Raw genomic sequence first — 23,817 nt, 5'->3', positions numbered from 1 at the left:
TGTGTGTGGTGACTTGTGCAAGCTTGCAAAGTGGTGCACTTGCTAATTCTGTTTTCAGGGACTTAGTAATTTCACTAAGTCCTGGAGCTGTTTATCTCATGATGCCATATGTTCATGTTGCTTCCTAATGATCCGTGCCTCTTTTGAGGATGATCAGTAAGGATGTTTTGTTAATATTGTAGTGCTCTATCCATCCATGTCTTTGTTTGCAATTATAGAGCACCCTAGCTTGAGTCAATCGAGCTCTACTTTTGCTACTTTGTGAATCTGGGCAGATTGTCAACTTGTTTGCAATTTTGCCGGTGATGTTGTAGTTGATCCATGCATGCAATGCTATTGTTCTTGCCATGTCTAGCTTGCATTTTGTGCCTTCTTGATGGGTGTATGCTTGTCTTGCCATGACTTGCACCGTAGTGAGTGCATCGAGCTCGTAAACATGCCTACTTGAGTTATATTTCAGCATGTGTCAGTTTTCACTAAGTCTGAAACTGATTATGTTTTTCCTATGTTCACGTGCTTGCAATTGTATTTTCTGATCCCTTTTGGCTCAAGGTCACTAAGGGACTTTTGTTAAGCCCTTTGAGTAGCTCCAGTCCATGATTTACTTTTCCATGTTCAGGTCCTGTAACATGTAGTTTTGTGGCTCCGAAGAGGGCTACCTGATCTGAAATTCCAGACAAGTGTTGATTTCACCAAGTCTGAGATCTGTTTGCCATATGCAATTTTTCCATGCTTGTTTGAACCTGTTAATGGATGAATTGGCCGTAGCTTAGTGCTAGACTTTTGTTAAGCATCTTGTGTGCATCCCTGCCATGTATTTTTTTGTCATGTTTGGGTGCTTTAGCATGTTTATTTCGTTGCATTTAGTTGGCTACTTGCTGTAAATCGCAGACCGGTGCCATTTTTGAATCGCTTGCCATTTCCAAACCGTAACTCCGATTCCGGCGTTCTTCATATCGTTTTCAAGCGATTTCACCTCATATTTCCAGTGGCACACTTGGTTTTCCAAGTTGAGGCCAGGTTCATGCATTTCCTGTCATATCTTGCATTTTGCATCCCGCATCGCATCCCGCATAACATATCATCATTGCATCATATTGCTTGGTCTTGCACGTGGTTGATTGTATCCTTGTTGCTTGTTTGTCTTGTTTGGGTAGAGCCGGGAGACGAGTTCGCTAACGAGGAGCCCGTTGAGTTTGCTTTCAAGAATCCAGTCAACTCTGACAACTGTGCAGGCAAGATGATCATACCCTCGAAATCACTACTATCTTCGCTATGCTAGTTTGCTCGCTCTTTTGCAATGCCAATGCTACGATGCCTACCACTTGCTTTCAAGCCTCCCAAATTGCCATGTCAAACCTCTAACCCACCTTGTCCTAGCAAACCGTTGATTGGCTATGTTACCGCTTTGCTCAGCCCCTTTTATAGCGTTGCTAGTTCCAGGTGAAGATTGAAGGTCGTTCCTTGTTGGAACATTTATTTACTTATTGGGATATCATTATATTGCTATGTTATCTTATTGCATCTATATACTTGTTAAAGGGTGGAAGGCTCGGCCTCTCGCCTAGTGTTTTGTTCCACTCTTGTCGTCCTAGTTTCCGTCATATCGGTGTTATGTTCCCGGATTTTACGCGGTTGGGTTATAATGGGAACCCCTTGATAGTTCGCCTTGTTTAAAGCTTTTCCAGCAATGCCCAACATTGGTTTTACCATTCGCCACCTAGCCTTTTCTTTCCCTTGGGTTCTGCAGACTCAAGGGTCATCTTATTTTAAACCCCCCCCCCGGGCCAGTGCTCCTCTGAGTGTTGGTCCCACCGAGCGATGTCCGGGGCTACCAGGGGCAACTCAGGGCTGGCCTACCCGACGTCTTGCTCATCTGAGTGTGCCCTAAGAACGAGATATGTGCAGCTCCTATCGGGATTTGTCGGCACATTCGGGCGGTGTTGCTGGTCTTGTTTTAACCTGTCGAAGTGTCTTGAATTACCGAGATACCGAGTCTGATCGGAACGTCTTGGGAGGAGGTCTATTCCTTCGTTGACCATGAGAGCTTGTCATGGGCTAAGTTGGGACTCCCCTGCAGGGATTTGAACTTTCGAAAGCCGTGCCCGCGGTTATGGGCAGATGGGAATTTGTTAATGTCCGATTGTAGATAACTTGAACCTTAACTTAATTAAAATGAATCAACTGAGTGTGTTACCGTGATGGCCTCTTCTCGGCGGAGTCCGGGAAGTGGACACGGTGTTGGAGTAATGTTTGCGCAGGTTGCTCTCTAGTTTCTCGCTCGCGCTTTGCCTCCTCTTCTCGCTCTCTTTTGCGAATAAGTTAGCCACCATACTTGCTAGTCGCTTGCTGCAGTTCCACATATTTACCTTGCCATACCTATAAGCTTAAATAGTCTTGATCGCGAGGGTGCAAGATTGCTGAGTCCCTGTGGCTCACAGATTACTATTACACCAGATGCAGGGCCCGATGATTCCGCTCCAGCAGACGCGTATGAGCTCAAGTGGGAGTTCGACGAAGACTCTCAACGTTACTATGTTTCCTTTCCCGATGATCAGTAGTGGTGCCCAGTTGGGGGGTGAACGGGACCGTTGTCGCATGTTGGGTTCTCTTTTATTTTGGCGCCGTAGTCGGGCCATGAGTGTTTGGTTGATGTAATGTTATTTATGTATTTGATTGACGTGGCGAGTGTAAGCCAACTATGTTATCTCCCCTTTTATTATCATATTGCATGGGATGTTGTGAAGATTGCCTAACTTGCAACATATGCCTTCAGTGCGATTATGTCTCTAAGTCGTGCCTCGACACGTGGGAGCTATAGTCGCATCGAGGGTGTTACACCCCCCCTCATATATGATGGACAATTCTTTGTCTTCATCGAAGCTGGGATCATTATCGCGTTGATACGCCCCGGGCTCGGGCACGGGGCAACTCAGGGTCCCGACCCAGCGCCTCCATCTCTGTTCGGATATATTGGATGATTGATCAGAAGAGAAAAAATGAAACAGCTCGGATGGACAAGGAAATTCAGGAAAACTTACTATATCGGCGAGGTTGTAGTAAGACAGCCCATCTATGAACTTCCACTTCTCAAATTTCGCCGCCTCTCCCTGGTATAATCCATCCAGGGCTGTCCCAAAGGCCGTCTGATCTTTGAAGCCTTCCCGAGTTGATCGGGTGGCATCGTCGGTTCTGTTGTACATACACAACAGGTGCTGACGTTGTCGAAGAGGTTCGACTCTTCGGTTGATCATCGTTGCCATCACATCTATGATAGTGAGGCTGATGCTTGATAAAAGCTTTACTTGAGCCGCTAGGCGAGCCACATTGGCATCGTCCTCTTGAGTGGCACTCTGTGGCCTCCAGTTGTAACGCTTCTTCGGGGGCTCCGAGGAGAATGTTGGGAGCCCAGGCCGGACCGGGTCATGCAGCGGGACATCATCCATATAAAACCATTCATACACCTAGATGTCGACATCCTCTCAAGGGGTGCATACGGGGTAGTCAGTCCCAGCTATCCGGCAGACCTCAGTCGCGCCCAGTTCGTGTAGCTTTCCGACTCGGGAGCAGGGCATCACGTAGAAATACTTCCTCCACAGCCGGAAGTGCGCCGCACATCCGAGGTGCATTTCACATAGGGCGACGAACCCTGCGATGTGTAAAATTGAGTTGGGGTGAGGTGATGGAGTTGGCTCCCATAGAATTTGAGTAGGCCACGCAAAAAGGGGTGGATAGGAAACCCCAGGCCATGGAGGAGAAATGGAACAAAACATACACGCTCGTCCCCGTGAGGGATGAGGTGGTTATCAGCATGCACCTGCCCTTCCACGGATATTAGGCCCAGGTAAGTGGAAGCAACATCTAAATCCGGCAGGTAGCCTTGGGTGGCAAGTCGCTCCAGCTGAAGGCGTGTAACGGAGCAGCTCCCCCAGTCACCCTTGAGGGGGTCGTGGGATCGCTTCGAGGAGCCTGCATCACTCGCCATTTCTGGAAATACTCTCGAGGCTAGACCTTGGGGGAGAAGGGAAAGAATTTGTGCCAGGATGCGAAGAGGGAAGGTCAAGATGCGCTTTGCTGTAACTTTGGACTGTTTACCTGTTAAATAAAGAGGAAAGGGGGTGACGTTTCGGCATCCTACCATAAAGCAGCCTGATTCCCCAGACTGCACGGTGATCGAGGGAAGGGCCCGAAAGCCGCGTGCGGTAGGTTCGAACACTAAGTAAAACTCGTCGAACGACCCAAAGACTTCTAAGACGAACTCGAAACAATACATGGGAACTCGTCCTGTCAAGCCGAAGACTCAAAGCCGAAGTCACTCAACCGAAGAGGGGTGTCGTCCTCGGTGACGAAGACCAGTTCGGGGACCACTGACCGTATCCTGGAGTAGGGGGTACCAACCTAGTTGGCCCACGGTCCTTGGCCAAGCTTATGGGCCACCATTCTCAAAAGGAAGGACTCCGAAAGCCTCATACCTCGACGTGATCAAGATGGGATCTGCGGAAGACTTGACGTGTACTTAGAACACAATTTACGATCTTGAGGTAGATCAAGCCTGTACTCGGTACACAACCATTAATACAATCAAAGCAGGGCATAGGTTATTACCTCTTCGAGAGGGCCTGGACCTGGGTAAATACTGTCTCCTTCATCCCTTGTTACCCATCGATCCGAGATCCACAGCTCGAGGACCCCCTCCCCTGTGGTCTGTCGGTTTTACCACCGACACGTAGTATCAACTTTGGTAGAACGTCATGCTGGTTCTAGCCGATGGTTTCGTGTTATATAGGTGGGGCGCCAGACCCAATAGCACATATAGAGGAGGAGTACGATCATGAGAAGGATCACTACAACGTGAGGGACAAGGAAGGATTACATCGGGAGGCTAACATGAGAATCCTAGCTTAACAAGATGACTAGGCCGCAACATATAGAGTCCTGGGAATATACATGTTAACACCCTCCCTTAATCACAACGATCATGTTATATAGGTGGGGCGCCAGACCCAATAGACAGAGGAGTACGACCATGAGAAGGATCGCCACAACGTGAGGGACAAGGAAGGATTACATCGGGAGGCTAACATGAGAATCCTAGCTTAACAAGATGAATAGGCCGCAACATAGAGTCCTAGAAATATACTCCCTCCGTCCCACAATATAAGAGCGTTTTTGACACCACACTAGTGTAAAAAATGCCCCCTCAAAAAAAAACTAGTGTAAAAAATGCTCTTATATTATGAAACGGAAGGAGTACATGTTAACACAGAGAGCTCACCCTGCAACATCACCTCAACCAATCCGTACATTCCTACCGTACGTATTCGGAGGTTAAACTAGTCGTACGTGACGTGAGTACAACCGAGCAACACGCCCAACCAGAACCAATGCGGAACTGATTAATCAATCAATCAATCAAACTTGTAAATCTATCTCACTTGCATATACAGGTATCGAAAACCAGTAAATCAAGGGCTGTACACGTGAGCCCCCATCTCCTTTTCCTATCTCCTTGTGGGACATGCGGAAGAAAGCGTGTTAAGTTGCCTCGAACAGAATTGCATCGAACAAATGCATGGTATTGTTAGTATTTTCTACATCCTACATCGTAAGGTTGTCGACTCTCTCTCTCTCTCTTTCTCAATCTCCAGTATCCATTAGCTCGGCTTTTGAAGCATCTCCTTCTCCACCAGCAATCACTATTCAGTCATGTCATCACAGGTTCACGGGTAAATCCTCTGGTCACTCCTACAAAAGTAAAATACAAAACGAAATTTGTTAAAAGTTCGTAAAGGTCACTTTGAGGACAGTGTGCAAATGACTCCATACTTTGAGGTGCAGAATACAACGAAAAGAAATGGAAATCATTCGACTTACATCTCATGCAGCCTGACTCCATACTTTGAGGACAGTGTGGCAAATGCATTCTCAGAGTGTGTCCAAGTGACACCCAGATCACCATGCCAAGCCCTAGTCAACCCCTGTATCATCTGTAATTGGCACACAGATCACTACTGCTTTATATGAATTCGAAATGTGAAACTATGCAAGTTATGGTTCATTGCAATATTACCTCCTTGCTGTATACATCACAGCAGCTTATCGTACCGTCGGTATGAGACGCAAGAAGTTGGCCAGACCGATTCCAAGAGAGACAGTTTACACCTGAGGTACCGGTGCTGTACTCATGATAGGGCGTGCGGCTGAATCTCATATCCCAAACCTGAGGAGAAGCCAAATATCAACTGATCAGAGACTAAATACAGAGTGACTCCCATAATAAGTCACAAAAATTATTTTTTGGCATACCGTCACAGCTGCTGAAGTACCATTGTTTGCGGTTGAAACGGCCAAGTGCATGGGATTATTCCAGCTGAACTCCAGATCTGAGAGGCTCTTGACTTTTGTATTGCCGAATGCTGTCATCAGCTTTGCAGCTCTGAGATCCCAGACCTCTGTGAAATAATTCATGCGATAGGAACACACACACACACACACACACACACACACACACACACACACATAGAGATTACTTGTGGTGCCTTTGCTGCTCGTGGCAGCCAGGGCTGTAGGGTATATCTTATTCCATTTTAGGGATGTCATCTGCACCTTCTCCTCTTTCACTGATCCGAAATCGTTAAGCTGAAAAAAACATAGACAAACCTGTTTACATAACACCAGAGGAACTAAGCATGATATCATCAAAATACCCAACTGGATAACCTCTCAAGACTACCACATTTATGATTATATCCCAACAGCACACTTGCATCTTGTGCCAACCAACAACCAGTTGAATGTTGTTTACTCACTTTAAACTGACTATCAGTCCAGGACTAACTCTAAGAAACTGAACAAGTGATAAGGCAAATAGTTGAATACACCTACCTCACATGTCAACTTGCACAGCTCAGTTGGATAGCTTATATCGTGGACACAGATGCTCTCACCTGGAGCAGCAGTAGCAATCCAATACGGATGCAGATCATTGGAAGATAACCCCAAAACCTGCAGTAGTTTCCAATATTTAAGTTGTTCCAACTTCTAGATCGTGTGTACCATTTAGAGCAATTATAAAATAAAACACTCACTGGGCCTTGGAAAATCTTGCACTTCGCGACTAGCTCCATCTCACCCTCCTCGGGATACAGATACAGTTCTGGATCTTTGGAGACAATATCATCTTCTAACCAAGCTGCATTATTTTGCATTAGCATGGTCAGAATTGTGGAATCACCCACTGTTATCTTTTCTATTCCATACAATCAAAAGACCGGATCCCACTATCTTTGGTGATAACGGATAAACAGAGTCAGCGTCAAAATATATACAAAGTACAGGAAAGAAAGTGCCACGTAACATCAGCACCAGCAAAAGCCTAACAGACTCTTGAAGTGTTGTAACCATAGCCTTACCGAAGAAACATCAACAGCGAGTGTTCATACCCAGGGCCGGTCCTGGAGTTTCGGAGGCCCCGGGGCGAACTCAAATGAATGGGCCCAGTGGCGAAATTGGAGGCAAAAAATATAATTCCATGCATTGATAGATTTTTTTTGCGAAGCTACAATAAACAGTGGTAATTTTCCTTGTCTTGGTAAATAATATATGATAACAATGCCATACTTAAGGTCTGAATCATATATCATAGAAGTTACAGAGCATAAACAAAAAGAAATGACATGCTAACAAACCTCCAAGCCTTCAGTAATCATGAGAAACGGCTCCAGAAACAGTGGTCTCATTCTCAGCAGGTTGTAGTTCTTCAGCACCAGCGCCATCTAATTCCTCAAGATTATCAGTAGATTCATTCCTTACAATATATTTATGCATAGCTCCCTTCTACAATCCAATGGAATTATCTGTTCTTTTCGTCTTTTTTGGACAGCATGTTTGCAAGAAAAGGAGTGAAGGCACCTGAAGGCTGAAGGTTGCAGTAAATCAGTGACAATCCGTGTTCTTCATGCTTCAGCTATCCATCAATCATCAAGGAAACAAGATTACAACAAGTCCAGGTCCTCACGACCAAGTCGGCAGCAACAGATGATGGAACTCTGCCGTAGAAAGAAGATTATAGATTAATCACTATTCACTAGATTAAGATTGAGGGCTAAGAGAAATTCATCTAGATATTTACCTTTGTCCCCTGCTATTCTTTGCCAACGCACCCTATGTGCCAGCATCCGCCGGTGGCAGCTGTCGCAGATTCGCAGTCGCCGGATGCCCCGATCAGCCGATCTGTGGAGGCGAACAGGCGAGAAAACGAACCGGCGTCGGTGTGTAGTCTGACGAGGAACAAAATCGCTCGCCATGTGCATGTGTGCCTTCAGGTTCAGGCCACTCGGCTGTTGGGTTTCTGCCTTCTGTACGAGATGGGCCTTCCTTTCTAGAGGCATTTTTTTATTTGCACCAATTTATCAGGGCCCATATCTATGTATACACTGCAGGTTGCAGCACTAGGTCGGGGCCCCTAGTTTGGCTGGGCCCAGGGCCGTCGCCCCTGCTGCCCTGGCCCAGGGCCGGCTGACGATGTCCTGGACTAGGGGGTACTCACCACGTCGTCTCCCGATCTATTAGATTGGGCCGGGCCCCCCATGGCCGTATACTCATGGGCCAGTTCGGACAGCTGCCGCATACAAGGAAGATTCCACAAAGACTTGGCGATCAAGACAAGGACTTCTCCCCACCGGTGTATTCGGCTAGGACTCTTGTTAACCTAGGCCTCTGGTGCATTATATAAACCAGGGCCAGGCTAGTCGATAGAATAGACAACATACAGAACAACAATCATACCATAGGCTAGCTTCTAGGGTTTAGCCTCTCTGATCTCGTGGTAGATCTACTCTTGTACTACCCATATCATCAATATTAATCAAGCAGGACGTAGGATTTTACCTCCATCAAGAGGACCCGAACCTGGGTAAAACTTCGTGTCCCTTGCCTCCTGTTACCATCCGGCCTAGACGCACAGTTCGGGACCCCCTACCCGAGATCCGCCGGTTTTGACACCGACATTGGTGCTTTCATTGAGAGTTCCGCTGTGTGATCGACAAAAGGATCGATGGCTCGCTTGCAGATCAACTGCGACTTCGGCATCTTCGTCACCAGTTCGACTGGTCACCTTGGTTCGACCAAGAATTGCGCCCCGTGTTCGGATCACCATGTTCGGACGAGGGCCTTCATCAAACATCAACTCCGATCTCTATCAAGATCACGGAGGAATCATCTATGGAGCTCGGGGGCTCAACGTCAACATTGCCCTCAAGCGACCGTGCTGTTTTTTTTTTTTTGGACAGCGAACTCGTATCTGCCGCCACCACCTCCTTGAGTATCGCTTTGACGATCGCTTTGGTGGAATTGTGCGGAATTGAGTCTATAACAACCCTGGAAAATTTCGTCGAGTTCCGATGGAGGAATCTCTGGCAATCCACGATATACCGAAGCCCTGTCAAATCTGGATGGGAATTTGGATGAGTTTAGGGCGTGGTGTCCAGCTTCTAGCTCGGACATCCTTTGGAAGATCCAACCGTTGATCGGCTGCGGAATTCCTATATCTACCACCTCTCAAAATTTCATCTCGATCCGACCGTCCAAACTCCGGGAACCTTCCGATTAGTGCATCACTTTTCGGATTTGTTTTCTGCGCGAAAACGAATCCGACCCGAGTTCATCTTTTTTATGAACGGGATGTCAGATATCCCTTTTGAAGGAAGTTTTGTATGGGGTATTGTGTTTTGTTTCCGAACACATCCCACTAACTTTAAGATCTTTTGAACATGATCTTCAACATCATGCTGGTGTCAAACCAGTCCGGCAATATTACTCCACGGCTGCCGACCTGCGCTAGACACGTCGTCACTTTAGCCAAGCTCAACTTCTTCGGATCATCATCTCGGCAAGCCGAACAAGAGTCCAGCATCGCGAAGGATAAATCATCATCAACATCACCGCCCCACGGATTACACGGAGCGGGCATACCGGCATCGCCGCACGGTCGCTTCATCAAGCCGGCATCGACCACGTCACGACCTGCATCGACAGGGCCGCACTATTGCTTCTACAAGCTGGTGTCCATCATGCCGACCTACTTCGACTTATCGGCTGACGTCGAGGCTTCGACATCTCGGCTGGACCGGGGGCTTCGCCATCTCTTCATCAACCTACTCCGGACACTTCAGCGTCACTAGCCGACCAGCTCCGTCACATTAGCTGGGCCGAGGGCTTTGCCTCGGCAAGTCAACCTTTACCAACATTGCCATGCCGTTGTTTTATCGCCCATCAGGCAATGGGTGTGCGGAGCGAGTCCCAATTTTGGGAATCACCTTCCTTCGGATTGCTATAACAAATAAACCAGGTGCTATTAATCCCAGTATTTTTTGCTTGTTTGGGTTCATTTTTCCCAAGGAATTATTACTCTGGTTTGTCCATGATATGTACACAGGTCTATCAAATGGTGACCGCATCAACGACGGTCGCGTGGTGGTTCGATCAGTTTCCGTACATAGTCCGGCGAACGCCGCATCCGGAGCTTGGACCGACCTGTGAATTCAGGCTTTGCCACGCCTTTACTACATCACGCCGACGCCCTACATCGACATTGACTTCGGCGCCAGGCCATATTTCTTCTATTCCTCACTTTGCATAAATTATTTATTATGCAACATTTTTTTAATTATCATTATTACTATTATCTCCGGTTTGCACTAATTTTTGTGCACAGGAAAATGATCAGGGGACTTCGGCGTCACTCTGCCGGTCTGCATTGACCGTGCTATGTCACCACTTCGACGTGTCGAGCTCTCCGCTCCGCCACCTCGGGACCAGCTTGGGGGATGGAACCTTGCCCCGCATCAAGCTCGGACCGCGTCATCAATACCGAACACATTAACCAGCTAAGTCGCTTTCATGCTCAAAGCTTTAATTTCTAACTTGTGTTCGGTTCGACCAAGCATTATACTTTTTTGGAAAAAAGTTGCTTGTAAAAAATTTCCTTATCCAAACTTTGTTTGTGACGCATAAATTCAAATACCCAATTCATTTGGGGGCTTCCTTCATGAAGTTTTTCCACTTGCATATGATTATACTTGTACGGCTTCGTTCCTTGTTCGTGTATTACGCCACAATATGCACCATATTGACTTAAGCGATTTGCAAGCTGGGTTGCCTCGCTCCTGTGTTTACCCCTACATTCCCGATTGTTCGGCTAGGGAGTAAAGGGAGCACCTCTGCGATTGTCACGATCGGGTCGCCCGAGCCGGACCTCAGACTGGGTGAAGCCGAAAGCTAGCGCTCTTATAGTTTTCAATGATGGTCGGCACACAACGGAACTCATGAGTACAAAAAATCTATTGCACAAGTCTCATAATAATAATGGGCACCAAAGAAAGGTATCGGTGGGGGTACTATTTTCTTCGAAGATGCTTCTTACACTTCACGGTAATATAGCATAAGTTCCCTGAGCGCGCTTTGTCTGTTACAGCCTTATGGCCTGATTGCTTGGTTATTGGAAACACCGTCGATATTCTCGACCGAAGGAGTACATGACACTTTTCGGTCCTTGACCGAAGAGGGAGAAGCTGACGGTCGGTTAAGACGCGTTTAAAGTTCAGTTGAACATAGATATGATATAAGTACTTCGGTACATGCAATCATTCTTCTACCCAAGTCACTTGGGGGCTCTTAAGTTTATTTGAGCCGTTTTATAATAAGTGTTCTTCTTCTTAGTCATTGCAAAGTTTTATTATTATTATTTATCACTCCTTTTTTCGACACGAGTGTGCGGTCACTAGCCGGGGAGCCTAATTTCTCTCTCAAAGCCGCTAGAGTTTAGTTTGCTAAACTGGCCTGATGAGAAGTACTCCGCCCTCGGGATAGGAGGTTGAAGCCGTAGGCTGACCCGCTCGAAGTCTTGAGATAGGATGTACCATGTTAAAGCACGACAGAAGCACTTCTTTTTTCTAAGACCAACTTTCGGATTGGCACCGAACACTTGATATTGTTCGGACGTCATGTTTTTACTGACGTTTCTTGGTTTTCCAAGCTTTTTGGCACTTCTAAACTATTTGTGCTTTTCCAGCATTAGTCTCGCAGTGCAACGCCGGACACATTTAGGGATTCGGCAAAAACATTCTCAGATATTGCTATATATGCATCGGTTTCGAATTGTGTCTTCGGTCAATAGTTGGGTTGCCCGGCTCTTGCACTTGCTTCCTACGTTCCGTTTTGTTCGGCTAGGCGTGCAAAGGGAGAACCACTGCTATTGTGCTTCCAGCTCACATGGTTAAGCACCTCAGTGGAGAAAGCCGAAAACTGACTTTCACAATAAGCGTAAACTGGTCAGCGATCCGATGACTATGTTAAATGATGGGCCGTTCATAACATTGGCCGAAGTGTTTACGGCTTGACCCCGACTGTCGCCGAACACTACCGAGGGCTATTAACTGGCCTCCCAAACTAAATCCTCAATATTTTGCTCTTACATTAGAGCTGAGGTTTAATGATCATGCTTAGCATGACAACCCAAAGAAAGGAACCGAGAGCGGGACTATTTTCTTTGAAAGACATTTCTTCTGTTAAACAGTAATATAACTCTTTGCGTACCTTTGTTTATAAAACCGTATGGCCAGATTGCCTTGTTTGTTGTAAATCTTTGCCCTCATAAAGGCTTTATAAAGTAGGACAAACACTCATCGGCTACTGGCCGAGGAGGTGGAAGCCGATGGTCGGTTAACAAAGTTTTGTACAATGCGGATCCGAGCATTAATGACGTAAAGTACTTGGATACATAGAGTCATTACACATAATTTGTGATTTTACTATGGATATTGATCCTTAATTCGGCAAACTGTGCCCGCATTAAGGCTCGGGGGCTACTGGGCTTCGGGCTTATTATTTACAAATATTAAAAGGGCACATTGATCCCCTAATCTGGTGTTACCACCAGACCAGTGTCTCGGGGGCTACTGCATTGTTTGTCCAATGCAGAAAATTTTATGTGCAATATAGTTTCCGAGGAGATTTTGATCCTTAGGTTGGTCGGCCGCACCCAACCTGAGTCTCGAGGACTGAGCACGACGCTTTTAGTGTCCCGAAGTATTCTGCCGAGCTTGGACTTGATCCTCAGGCCGATTTTGCAAATCAACCTGAGTCTCAGCGGCTACTGGGATCAGCGGTCTTACGTCATCCTTCAGGTGCATCTCGGGTTTTAGACCGATACACACCTTGAGGGCTACTGGCTATATATCTCGGCAGAGAATAAATTGCACCAATAAAAAATATTCACAAAAATCGGCCCACATTCGGGATGGTGCACCACCTCGGAAGCAGCCCGGCATAAAGCTCGGGCGCTAGTGGCTGGCTCCATAGAGGGCATTTCCGGCATTAAGGTCGGCTAAACTCCTTCAAACTTCTTTGAACCAAGGTGATTTACGACACCTCGGATATAGTCCGGCGTTGGAGCTCAGATACAGTCCGGCGTTGGAGCTCGGATATACAGTCCGGCGTTGGAGCTCGGATACATAGTCCGGCGTTGGAGCTCGGATACATTCCGGCGTTGGAGCTGGGAAGCGGTCCGGCGTTGGTGCTCGGTTGCAAAAGATACCTTGAATACAGTCCGGTGTTGGAGCACGGACGCAAGAGGACGCTGCCGCCCGGGAACAACTTCAAACCTGAGGTGTGGCATAAAAATAACAAGGCATTGGTAAAGGCCGGAAACTTAAAGGGGCTCCTCGGATACCCGACGTGTAAACTCGTCGAATGCATTTCGGCGATCCTCAAGATCGAAGATAAAGATTTGTTGAACCAGTTTTCAAGACCGACGACCGAAGATGAAGAACAGTTCAGAAGAATCGAGGAGCGTCCCTAACTTGAAGACCGGTTCAGGGGGCTACTGACGATGTCCTGGACTAGGGGGTACTCACCACGTCGTCTCCCGATCTATTAGATTGGGCCGAGGCCCCCCATGGTCGTGGTAGATCTACTCTTGTACTACCCATATCATCAATATTAATCAAGCAGGACGTAGGGTTTTACCTCCATCAAGAGGGCCCGAACCTGAGTAAAACTTCATGTCCCTTGCCTCCTGTTACCATTCGTCCTAGACGCACAGTTCGGGACCCCCTACCCAAGATCCGCCGGTTTTGACACCGACACCGGCCCTGTTCATACCTCTCGAGTCGTGATCGTAATACGATGCCCATTTCATTTCTCTTACTTTGGCATGCATATCTGCAACTGTTGCGGGGCTGCAACACAATAGAGAAGTACCGATAAAGAATAAACTAATGGTGTTGGGAATAAATACACATGGCACTGAAAACACACGTACATTTGTGCTTCCAGAGTAAGCGCATTTTTAGGATCGTCGTCCAACCTCCATACAGCCTTAGGCTTCTCTGGAACTCCCTCACCCAAATCCCAGCTGCACAAGTAGCAAATGGCACTAGGTAAGACAGATTCAAATTTTATATCAGGATATCAACAAAAAAAGTGCAAGCTGAAATATGCAAATGATATCAACAACCAAAGTTCCCTAGTCTGAATACAACGACCTTACAACCAGCCTGAACCAAGTAGACCAACTAAACTAAACTACATAAGTAGCAACGACCAGGAGGCCACACAAACTACACTGAAAAAAGACTAACACAAGGGGCTGTTTGGTTAATTGCCCTGAGAAGCCCTGACAAAATATTGGACATTGATCCAGCATGGGTGTTCATTTCGATGGGGACCAAATAATTGGTGCGCTCATGGCTCAGCGGCAGCTCTAGTTCAGTTTTTAGCCAACTTTTTGGCAGGTCGTGGGTGGGGAAATCGAGCGCCAATTATTTGGCGAGCCAACGATTGGCATGGCCACATCAAACAGCCCCTAAAGCTTATTGAACCAGAACTCAGCATCAGCCCCTAAAGCTTCCTGAACCAGAACTCAGCATCAGCCCCTAAAGCTTATTGAACCAGAACTCAGCATCAGCCCCTAAAGCTTCCTGAACCAGAACTCAGCATCAGCCCCTAAAGCTTCCTGAACCAGAACTCATCATCAGCCTTGAGCTGGTGGACGACCTGCAGAATCCAGTGATATGTGACCAGTAAAATGGTAATAAGGCCCATATTGATTTTCTGTTTCATGCTCCTTTTCATGTGTGTCTCCTATGCGGCTGTATATGAAGATATGCTTATTTGAGTAAATGTTGACACTGCATTTGTATGCTATAGAGTAAGTACCCGCACCATAGTGTCTAGTATCATACAAACTTAAGAAGGCAGTTCATGGATTATGTATGTTAGTTCCATATAGCTACCCGCCGATATTGTTTTTATTCTGAATGTGAAGGACTTAAGTAGTACTACATGCGCTAGTCGAAACATCAGTGCCTGAGTCTGCTGTATAAACGGCCTTCCACAGAATCAACCTTAGGAACAAAACTAAGAATGTTGGGACCCTAGCAACAGTGATTTCACCTTGCTGATTGCTTGAATTTCTGAACAGAATATCCTAATGGAAGATAAGAGGGGAATCAAATCACAAGAGGGGGGGGGGGGGGGGGGGGGGGTACCGCAGCGCGGGTTTAGGGTCCCATATGCGCACTGTGCCGTCCTCGAATCCACCGGCGAGGAGGCCGGCCTGGTATAGCACCTCATCTGGGAGCGCGAAGTCAGGCTGGTAACCCGTCGGTGTCGTGGACCACGCCAGCCTGCGCAGGCCTGGAGCTCCGAGCACGCAGTCCACCTTCAGCGGACCTCCGAGGTGGTGCTCGCCGTTGGGCCGAAGAAGGCGCAGTACGTCCACCCGCGACGCCCGTCTCCCGGCGTCACCGCGGCCCTGCGCCGCCATCCCGACGGCGAGCAGATGCTGGCCCGGGCAGAGCGCGAACGGCGCCGCCGTCTGGCAACCCGCCGCGACGAGCTCCATCCGCGGCGGTGGCGGCGGAGGCGGAGGGGAGGAGGGGGGCGGGTGGCGCGCGGCGGTGGAGGTGGGGGGGGGGGGGGGGGGGGGGGGGGGGGGGGGGGGGGGGGGGGGGGGGGGGGGGGTTTTTAATTTGGGGGGGGGGGGGGGATTTTTGGGGGAGGATCTTTCCGTTACGCTCGGCGTCCGCTTCCGTTGTGGGCACGGCAGCTGGAAATAACCGTGAGCCAGCGCGCGCGCTCGGCCCGGTGCGGTGAAATCCCGTGACGCCGAGGACTCGCGGGGAGAAAATTACATCTACAGTAACTGAATTTAACTCTAGGTTCACTTTGATCACTGTATTCACGAAATCGCACGTTACGGTCAGCGGGCTCGCTGAACCGGGTCACTATACGGTAACCCATACCGTCTCGGCTCGTATCGGCCCGATTTGACTAGAAACCCGCTTTGACTCGACAGCTGGACATGACACGTCGACAAAACTTAAAGAAGCGAGCAGCGACCGAGCTATTTTGCATTCCCCCCTCCCCCCTGTTTGGTCGAGCACGCTTCACATTTTCATCGACGCCTCCGAGGCAGAGGAGAGGAGAAAGGAAAGGGGAAGCGATGGCGGTGCTGATCGGCTAGGGTTTCGTCGCCGCCGGCGGAGGCATCCACCGACGGAGCAACGGCGGCCAGAGGGTTCGTCGACGACTTGAACCATGGCGCCTCGTCGCCGAGCAGAAGGAGACCCACCACCTGTGTATGGTAAGCCCCTGTTTTCTCCCTGAACCTCTGTAAAAACCCCCCTTTTCTCTCCGAATCTAATCGATTTGAGGTCGATTAGGTGGTTGCACGCTTTTATTTGCCTTCAGATTTTGATGTTACTGCTAGGGTTTCCGTTCTGATATGGATTTTAGGCAGTTAATCTAGGGTTTTATGTAAATCTGCAGATGAAATTGACTACTTATCAAACTTCAGTCTTTGCATCAATTTTGGTGGCTATTTCCTTGGAGTTGGTAAAAATCGTGCATTTGTCAATGGAGAAAACATGTGGTATGATTATGTGGAGGGGGATACACTTACTGTCGAGAAGTTAGAAGATCTGGTAGAAGAATTGGGCTATGAAGTGAAGGGGAGATTGCAAATGTATTACTGCATGCCTGATAAACCAATGACTGAAGGTGGTCTTGTGAAGATCACTTGCAATGACAACTGTCTTAACATGAGGGCACATGTAACATTTGGGCACAAGTTTTTGCAAATGTATCTTGATCATGATGAGAGTTTCAGGCAGTTTGACTGGGATGATGTGATAGAGTTTCCCGTAGCAGACCTGCCTACTATTGTTAGTCCTATCAAACCAATTCAGATCATTAAGGAGGAAGCACTAGAGAAGCATAAGCAGAAGATTAAGCAGGATTTATTGGACAGGAAAATTAAGGAGGAAGCAGTGGAAAAAATGTAGTGTAAGTTTGTCACTCATGTCACCATTACAGATGATGCAGACCTAGCAGAAGAAGAAGCTGCAGAACAAGTTGCAGAAGAAGCACTTGCAGAGCAAGTGAAAGAATATGCGATGCCCCCATGTTTGGTTTTGGTAATTGATGACAATCTCTATGGACTAATGGTTGCCTTGAGTTATATTTGAAGGTTTTGTCCATAGGCTTTTCTTGGAGTACATGTGTTGGTTTCAAGGAGAGTTTGTGTCGACCAAGGTGTTATTTAAGGAATTATCCAAAGATTGGTCATGTGAGAGTTGAGCTTATTGCAAGCATGTCTTGAAAAAGAAGATTGTGTGATCATTCATGTCTACCTCCAAGACATCATTCAAATGAAGAGAATTGGAAAGGTTCAAGGATGATCAAGACTAAGTCAAGAGTGAATCAAGTTGATCAACTCACAAAGCGCAGAAGATGTACCGAGAGGGATCAAGTGATCCCATGGTATGGTAAGAATTGTCAATTACGCTTTGTGTGTTGGGGAACGTTGCAGAAAACAAAAAAAATTCCTACGGTTTCACCAAGATCCATCTAGGAGTTCATCTAGCAACGAGTGATCGGATTGCATCTACATACCTTTGTAGATCACGCGCGGAAGCGTTCAAAGAACGAGGATGAGGAAGGCGTACTCGACGTGATCCAAATCACCGGAGATCCTAGCGCCGAACGGACGGCACCTCCGTGTTCAACACACGTACGGTCAGCGTGACGTCTCCTCCTTCTTGATCCAGCAAGGGGAAGGAGAGGTTGAGGAAGATGGCTCCAGCAGCAGCACGACGGCGTGGTGGTGGTGGAGCTGCAGTACTCCGTCAGGGCTTCGCCAAGCTCTACGGAGGAGGAGGAGGTGTTGGAGAGGGAGAGGGAGGCGCCAGGGCTTAGGTGTGGCTGCCCTCCCTTCCCCCCACTATATATAGGGCCAAGGGAGAGGGGGGCGCAGCCTTGGCCCTTCCTCCAAGGAAGGGTGCGGCCAGGAAGGAGTCCATCCTCCCCAAGGCACCTAGGAGGTGCCTTCCCCCTTTAGGACTCTTCCTTTCCCTCATCTCTTGGCGCATGGGCCTCTTGGGGCTGGTGCCCTTGGCCCATATAGGCCAAGGCGCACACCCCTACAGCCCATGTGCCCCCCCGGGGCAGGTGGACCCCCTTGGTGGACCCCGGACCCCTTTCGGCACTCCCGGTACAATACCGATAATGCGCGAAACCTTTCCGGTGACCAAAACAAGACTTCCCATATATAACTCTTTACCTCCGGACCATTCCAGAACTCCTCGTGATGTCCGGGATCTCATCCGGGACTCCGAACAACATTCGGGTTACTGCATATACATATCCCTACAACCCTAGCGTCACCGAACCTTAAGTGTGTAGACCCTACGGGTTCGGGAGACATGTAGACATGACCGAGATCGCTCTCTGGTCAATAACCAACAGCGGGATCTGGATACCCATGTTGGCTCCCACATGCTCCTCGATGATCTCATCGGATGAACCACGATGTCGAGGATTCAAGCAACCCCGTATACAACTCCCTTCGTCAATCGGTATGTTACTTGCCCGAGATTCGATCGTCGGTATCCCAATACCTCGTTCAATCTCGTTACCGGCAAGTCACTTTACTCGTACCGTAATGCATGATCCCGTGACCATACACTTGGTCACTTTGAGCTCATTATGATGATGCATTACCGAGTGGGCCCAGTGATACCTCTCCGTCACACGGAGTGACAAATCCTAGTCTTGATCCGTGTCAACCCAACAGACACTTTCGGAGATACCCGTAGTATACCTTTATAGTCACCCAGTTACGTTGTGACGTTTGGTACACCCAAAGCACTCCTACGGTATCCGGGAGTTACACGATCTCATGGTCTAAGGAAAAGATACTTGACATTGGAAAACTCTAGCAAACGAACTATACGATCTTGTGCTATGTTTAGGATTGGGTCTTGTCCATCACATCATTCTCCTAATGATGTGATCTCGTTATCAATGACATCCAATGTCCATAGTCAGGAAACCATGACTATCTGTTGATCAACGAGCTAGTCACCTAGAGGCTTACTAGGGACATGTTGGTGTCTATTATTCACACATGTATTACGATTTCCGGATAACACAATTATAGCATGAATAAAGACAATTATCATGAATAAGGAAATATAATAATAATGCTTTTATTATTGCCTCTAGGGCATATTTCCAACAGTCTCCCACTTGCACTAGAGTCAATAATCTAGTTACATTGTGATGAATCGAACACCCATGGAATTCTGGTGTTGATCATGTTTTGCTCTAGGGAGAGGTTTAGTCAACGGATCTGCTACATTCAGGTCTGTATGTACTTTACAAATATCTATGTCTCCATCTTGAACATTTTCACGAATGGAGTTGAAGCGACGCTTGATGTGCCTGGTCTTCTTGTGAAACCTGGGCACCTTGGCAAGTGTAATAGCTCCAGTGTTGTCACGGAAGAGTTTGATTGGCCCCGACGCATTGGGTATGACTCCTAGGTCGGTGATGAACTCCTTCACCCAAATTGCTTCATGCGCTGCCTCCGAGGCTGCCATGTACTCCGCTTCACATGTAGATCCCGCCACAACGCTTTGCTTGCAACTGCACCAGCTTACTGCCCCACCATTCAAAATATACACGTATCCGGTTTGTGACTTAGAGTCATCCAGATCTGTGTCGAAGCTAGCATCGACGTAACCCTTTACGACGAGCTCTTCGTCACCTCCATAAACGAGAAACATTTCCTTAGTCCTTTTCAGGTACTTCAGGATATTCTTGACCGCTGTCCAGTGTTCCATGCCGGGATTACTTTGGTACCTTCCTACCAAACTCACGGCAAGGTTTACATCAGGTCTGGTACACAGCATGGCATACATAATAGACCCTATGGCTGAGGCATAGGGGATGAAACTCATCTCTTCTATATCTTCTGTCGTGGTCGGATATTGAGCTGAGCTCAATTTCACACCTTGCAATACAGGCAAGAACCCCTTCTTAGACTGATCCATATTGAACTTCTTCAATATCTTGTCAAGGTACGTACTCTGTGAAAGACCAATGAGGCGTCTTGATCTATCTCTATAGATCTTGATGCCTAATATATAAGCAGCTTCTCCAAGGTCCTTCATTGAAAAACACTTGTTCAAGTAGGCCTTTATGCTTTCCAAGAATTCTATATCATTTCCCATCAATAGTATGTTATCCACATACAATATGAGAAATGCTACAGAGCTCCCACTCACTTTCTTGTAAATGCAGGCTTCTCCATAAGTCTGCATAAACCCAAACGCTTTGATCATCTCATCAAAACGAATGTTCCAACTCCGAGATGCTTGCACCAGCCCATAAATCGAGCGTTGGAGCTTGCACACCTTGTCAGCATTCTTAGGATCGACAAAACCTTCCGGCTGCATCATATACAATTCTTCCTTAAGGAAACCATTAAGGAATGCCGTTTTGACGTCCATTTGCCATATCTCATAATCATAAAATGCGGCAATTGCTAACATGATTCGGACGGACTTCAGCTTCGCTACGGGTGAGAAAGTCTCATCGTAGTCAACCCCTTGAACTTGTCGATAACCCTTAGCGACAAGCCGAGCTTTATAGATGGTCACATTACCATCTGCGTCTGTCTTCTTCTTAAAGATCCATTTATTTTCTATGGCTCGCCGATCAACGGGCAAGTCAGTCAAAGTCCATACTTCATTTTCATACATGGATCCTATCTCGGATTTCATGGCTTCCAGCCATTTGTCGGAATCCGGGCCCGCCATCGCTTCTTCATAGTTCGAAGGTTCACCGTTGTCTAACAACATGATTTCCAAGACAGGGTTGCCGTACCACTCTGGTGCGGAACGTGTCCTTGTGGACCTACGAAGTTCAGTAGCAACTTGATTTGAAGTTTCATGATCATCATCAACAACTTCCTCTCTAGTCGGTGCAGGCACCTCAGGAACATTTTCTTGAGCTGCGCCACTTACCGATTCAAGAGGTAATACTTCATCAAGTTCTACCTTCCTCCCACTTATTTCTTTCGAGAGAAACTCTTTCTCTAGAAAGGACCCATTCTTGGCAACAAAGATCTTGCCTTCGGATCTGAGGTAGAAGGTATACCCAACAATTTCTTTAGGGTATCCTATGAAGACGCATTTTTCCGATTTGGGTTCGAGCTTTTCAGGTTGAAGTTTCTTGACATAAGCATCGCATCCCCAAACTTTTAGAAACGACAGCTTAGGTTTCTTCCCAAACCATAATTCATACGGTGTTGTCTCAACGGATTTCGACGGAGCCCTATTTAAAGTGAATGCGGCAGTCTCTAAAGCATAGCCCCAAAATGATAGCGGTAAATCGGTAAGAGACATCATAGATCGCACCATATCTAATAGAGTGTGATTACGACGTTCGGACACACCATTACGCTGAGGTGTTCTAGGCGGCGTTAGTTGTGAAACTATTCCACATTTTCTTAAGTGTGTGCCAAATTCGTGACTCAAGTATTCTCCCCCACGATCTGATCGCAAGAACTTGATTTTCCTGTCACGTTGATTCTCAACCTCACTCTGAAATTCCTTGAACTTTTCAAAGGTCTCAGACTTGTGTTTCATTAAGTAGACATACCCATATCTACTCAAGTCATCAGTGAGGGTGAGAACATAACGATAGCCACCGCGAGCCTCAACACTCATTGGACCGCACACATCGGTATGTATGATTTCCAATAAGTTGGTTGCTCGCTCCATTGTTCCTGAGAACGGAGTCTTGGTCATTGTACCCATGAGGCATGGTTCGCACGTGTCAAATGATTCGTAATCAAGAGACTCTAAAAGTCCATCTGCATGGAGCTTCTTCATGCGTTTGACACCTATGTGACCAAGGCGGCAATGCCACAAGTATGTGGGACTATCATTATCAACCTTACATCTTTTGGTATTCACACTATGAATATGTGTAGCATTACGCTCGATATTCATTAAGAATAAACCATTCACCATCGGAGCATGACCATAAAACATATCTCTCATATAAATAGAACAACCATTATTCTTGGATTTAAATGAGTAGCCATCTCGTATTAAACGAGATCCTGATACAATGTTCATGCTCAAAGCTGGCACTAAATAACAATTATTGAGGTTTAAAACTAATCCCGTAGGTAAATGTAGAGGTAGCGTGCCGACGGCGATCACATCGACCTTGGAACCATTCCCAATGCGCATCGTCACCTCGTCCTTCGCCAGTCTCCATTTATTCCGCAGCTCCTGCTTTGAGTTACAAATGTGAGCAACCGCACCGGTATCAAATACCCAGGAGCTACTACGAGTACTGGTAAGGTACACATCAATTACATGTATATCACATATACCTTTCGTGATGCCGGCCTTCTTGTCCGCTAAGTATTTGGGGCAATTCCGCTTCCAGTGACCACTTCCCTTGCAATAAAAACACTCAGTCTCAGGCTTGGGTCCATTCTTTGGCTTCTTCCCGGCAGCTTGCTTGCCGGGCGCGGCAACTCCCTCGCCGTCCTTCTTGAAGTTCTTCTTACCCTTGCCTTTCTTGAACTTAGTGGTTTTATTCACCATCAACACTTGATGTTCCTTTTTGACTTCTACCTCTGCTGATTTCAGCATTGCAAATACTTCAGGAATGGTCTTTTCCATCCCCTGCATATTGAAGTTCATCACAAAGCTCTTGTAGCTCGGTGGAAGCGACTGAAGGATTCTGTCAATGACCGCGTCATCCGGGAGATTAACTCCCAGCTGAGTCAAGCGGTTATGCAACCCAGACATTTTGAGTATGTGCTCACTGACAGAACTATTTTCCTCCATCTTACAGCTGAAGAACTTGTCGGAGACTTCATATCTCTCGACCCGGGCATGAGCTTGAAAAACCATTTTCAGCTCTTCGAACATCTCATATGCTCCGTGTCTCTCAAAACGCTTTTGGAGCCCCGGTTCTAAGCTGTAAAGCATGCCGCACTGAACGAGGAAGTAATCATCAGCATGTGTCTGCCAAGCGTTCATAACGTCTTGGTTCTGTGGGACGGGTGCGTCACCTAGCGGTGCTTCTAGGACATAATCTTTCTTGGCAGCTATGAGGATGATCCTCAGGTTCCGGACCCAGTCCGTATAGTTGCTGCCATCGTCTTTCAGCTTGGTTTTCTCTAGGAACGCGTTGAAGTTGAGGACAACGTGGGCCATTTGATCTACAAGACATATTGTAAAGATTTTAGACTAAGTTCATGATAATTAAGTTCATCTAATCAAATTATTCAATGAACTCCCACTCAGATAGACATCCCTCCAGTCATCTAAGTATAATATGATCCAAGTTAACTAGGTCGTGTCCGATCATCACGTGAGATGAACTAGTCAACATCGGTGAACATCTTCATGTTGATCGTATCTTCTATACGACTCATGTTCGACC

At 47.2% G+C, this 23,817-nt stretch overlaps 1 protein-coding gene across 4 annotated transcripts; it reads right to left on the bottom strand.

The window, feature by feature from the left end:
• Positions 1-5,378: 5,378 nt before the first annotated feature.
• Positions 5,379-15,957, bottom strand: LOC125552720 (protein transport protein SEC31 homolog B-like). 4 transcript variants are annotated; one of them, XM_048716396.1, is made up of 12 exons: positions 15,549-15,957; positions 14,321-14,413; positions 14,026-14,237; positions 8,132-8,232; positions 7,689-8,048; positions 7,089-7,192; positions 6,886-7,005; positions 6,531-6,639; positions 6,307-6,416; positions 6,071-6,220; positions 5,875-5,987; positions 5,379-5,745 (listed from the first exon to the last, which is right to left on the bottom strand). In XM_048716396.1, exons 6-12 carry the CDS (start codon positions 7,125-7,127, stop codon positions 5,721-5,723), a joined length of 666 nt encoding a protein of 221 aa, XP_048572353.1. In that variant the 5' UTR covers positions 7,128-7,192; positions 7,689-8,048; positions 8,132-8,232; positions 14,026-14,237; positions 14,321-14,413; positions 15,549-15,957; the 3' UTR covers positions 5,379-5,720. The 4 variants fall into 4 exon arrangements, with proteins under 4 accessions (XP_048572353.1, XP_048572352.1, XP_048572350.1 ...); XM_048716395.1 differs by having other exon boundaries at positions 6,307-6,639; positions 7,689-7,775; positions 7,912-8,048; XM_048716393.1 differs by having other exon boundaries at positions 6,307-6,639.
• Positions 15,958-23,817: the final 7,860 nt, after the last annotated feature.

Source organism: Triticum urartu, chromosome 4 (genome assembly GCF_003073215.2).
Source record: "Triticum urartu cultivar G1812 chromosome 4, Tu2.1, whole genome shotgun sequence".
In the NCBI taxonomy this organism is placed as follows: domain Eukaryota; kingdom Viridiplantae; phylum Streptophyta; class Magnoliopsida; order Poales; family Poaceae; genus Triticum; species Triticum urartu.
Note: the sequence above shows the minus strand (reverse complement) of the source record. Positions and strands in the feature narration are given on the sequence as shown.

Excerpts from the sequence above, each read along its gene's own strand:
- LOC125552720 (XM_048716393.1), bottom strand. The coding sequence starts at position 7,127 with ATGGAGCTAGTCGCGAAGTGCAAGATTTTCCAAGGCCCA. Across the intron at positions 7,006-7,088 it reads GCAAGATTTTCCAAGGCCCA|GTTTTGGGGTTATCTTCCAA; the intron begins GTGAGTGTTTTA and ends AAACTACTGCAG. Across the intron at positions 6,640-6,885 it reads TGTGCAAGTTGACATGTGAG|CTTAACGATTTCGGATCAGT; the intron begins GTAGGTGTATTC and ends TGTTTTTTTCAG.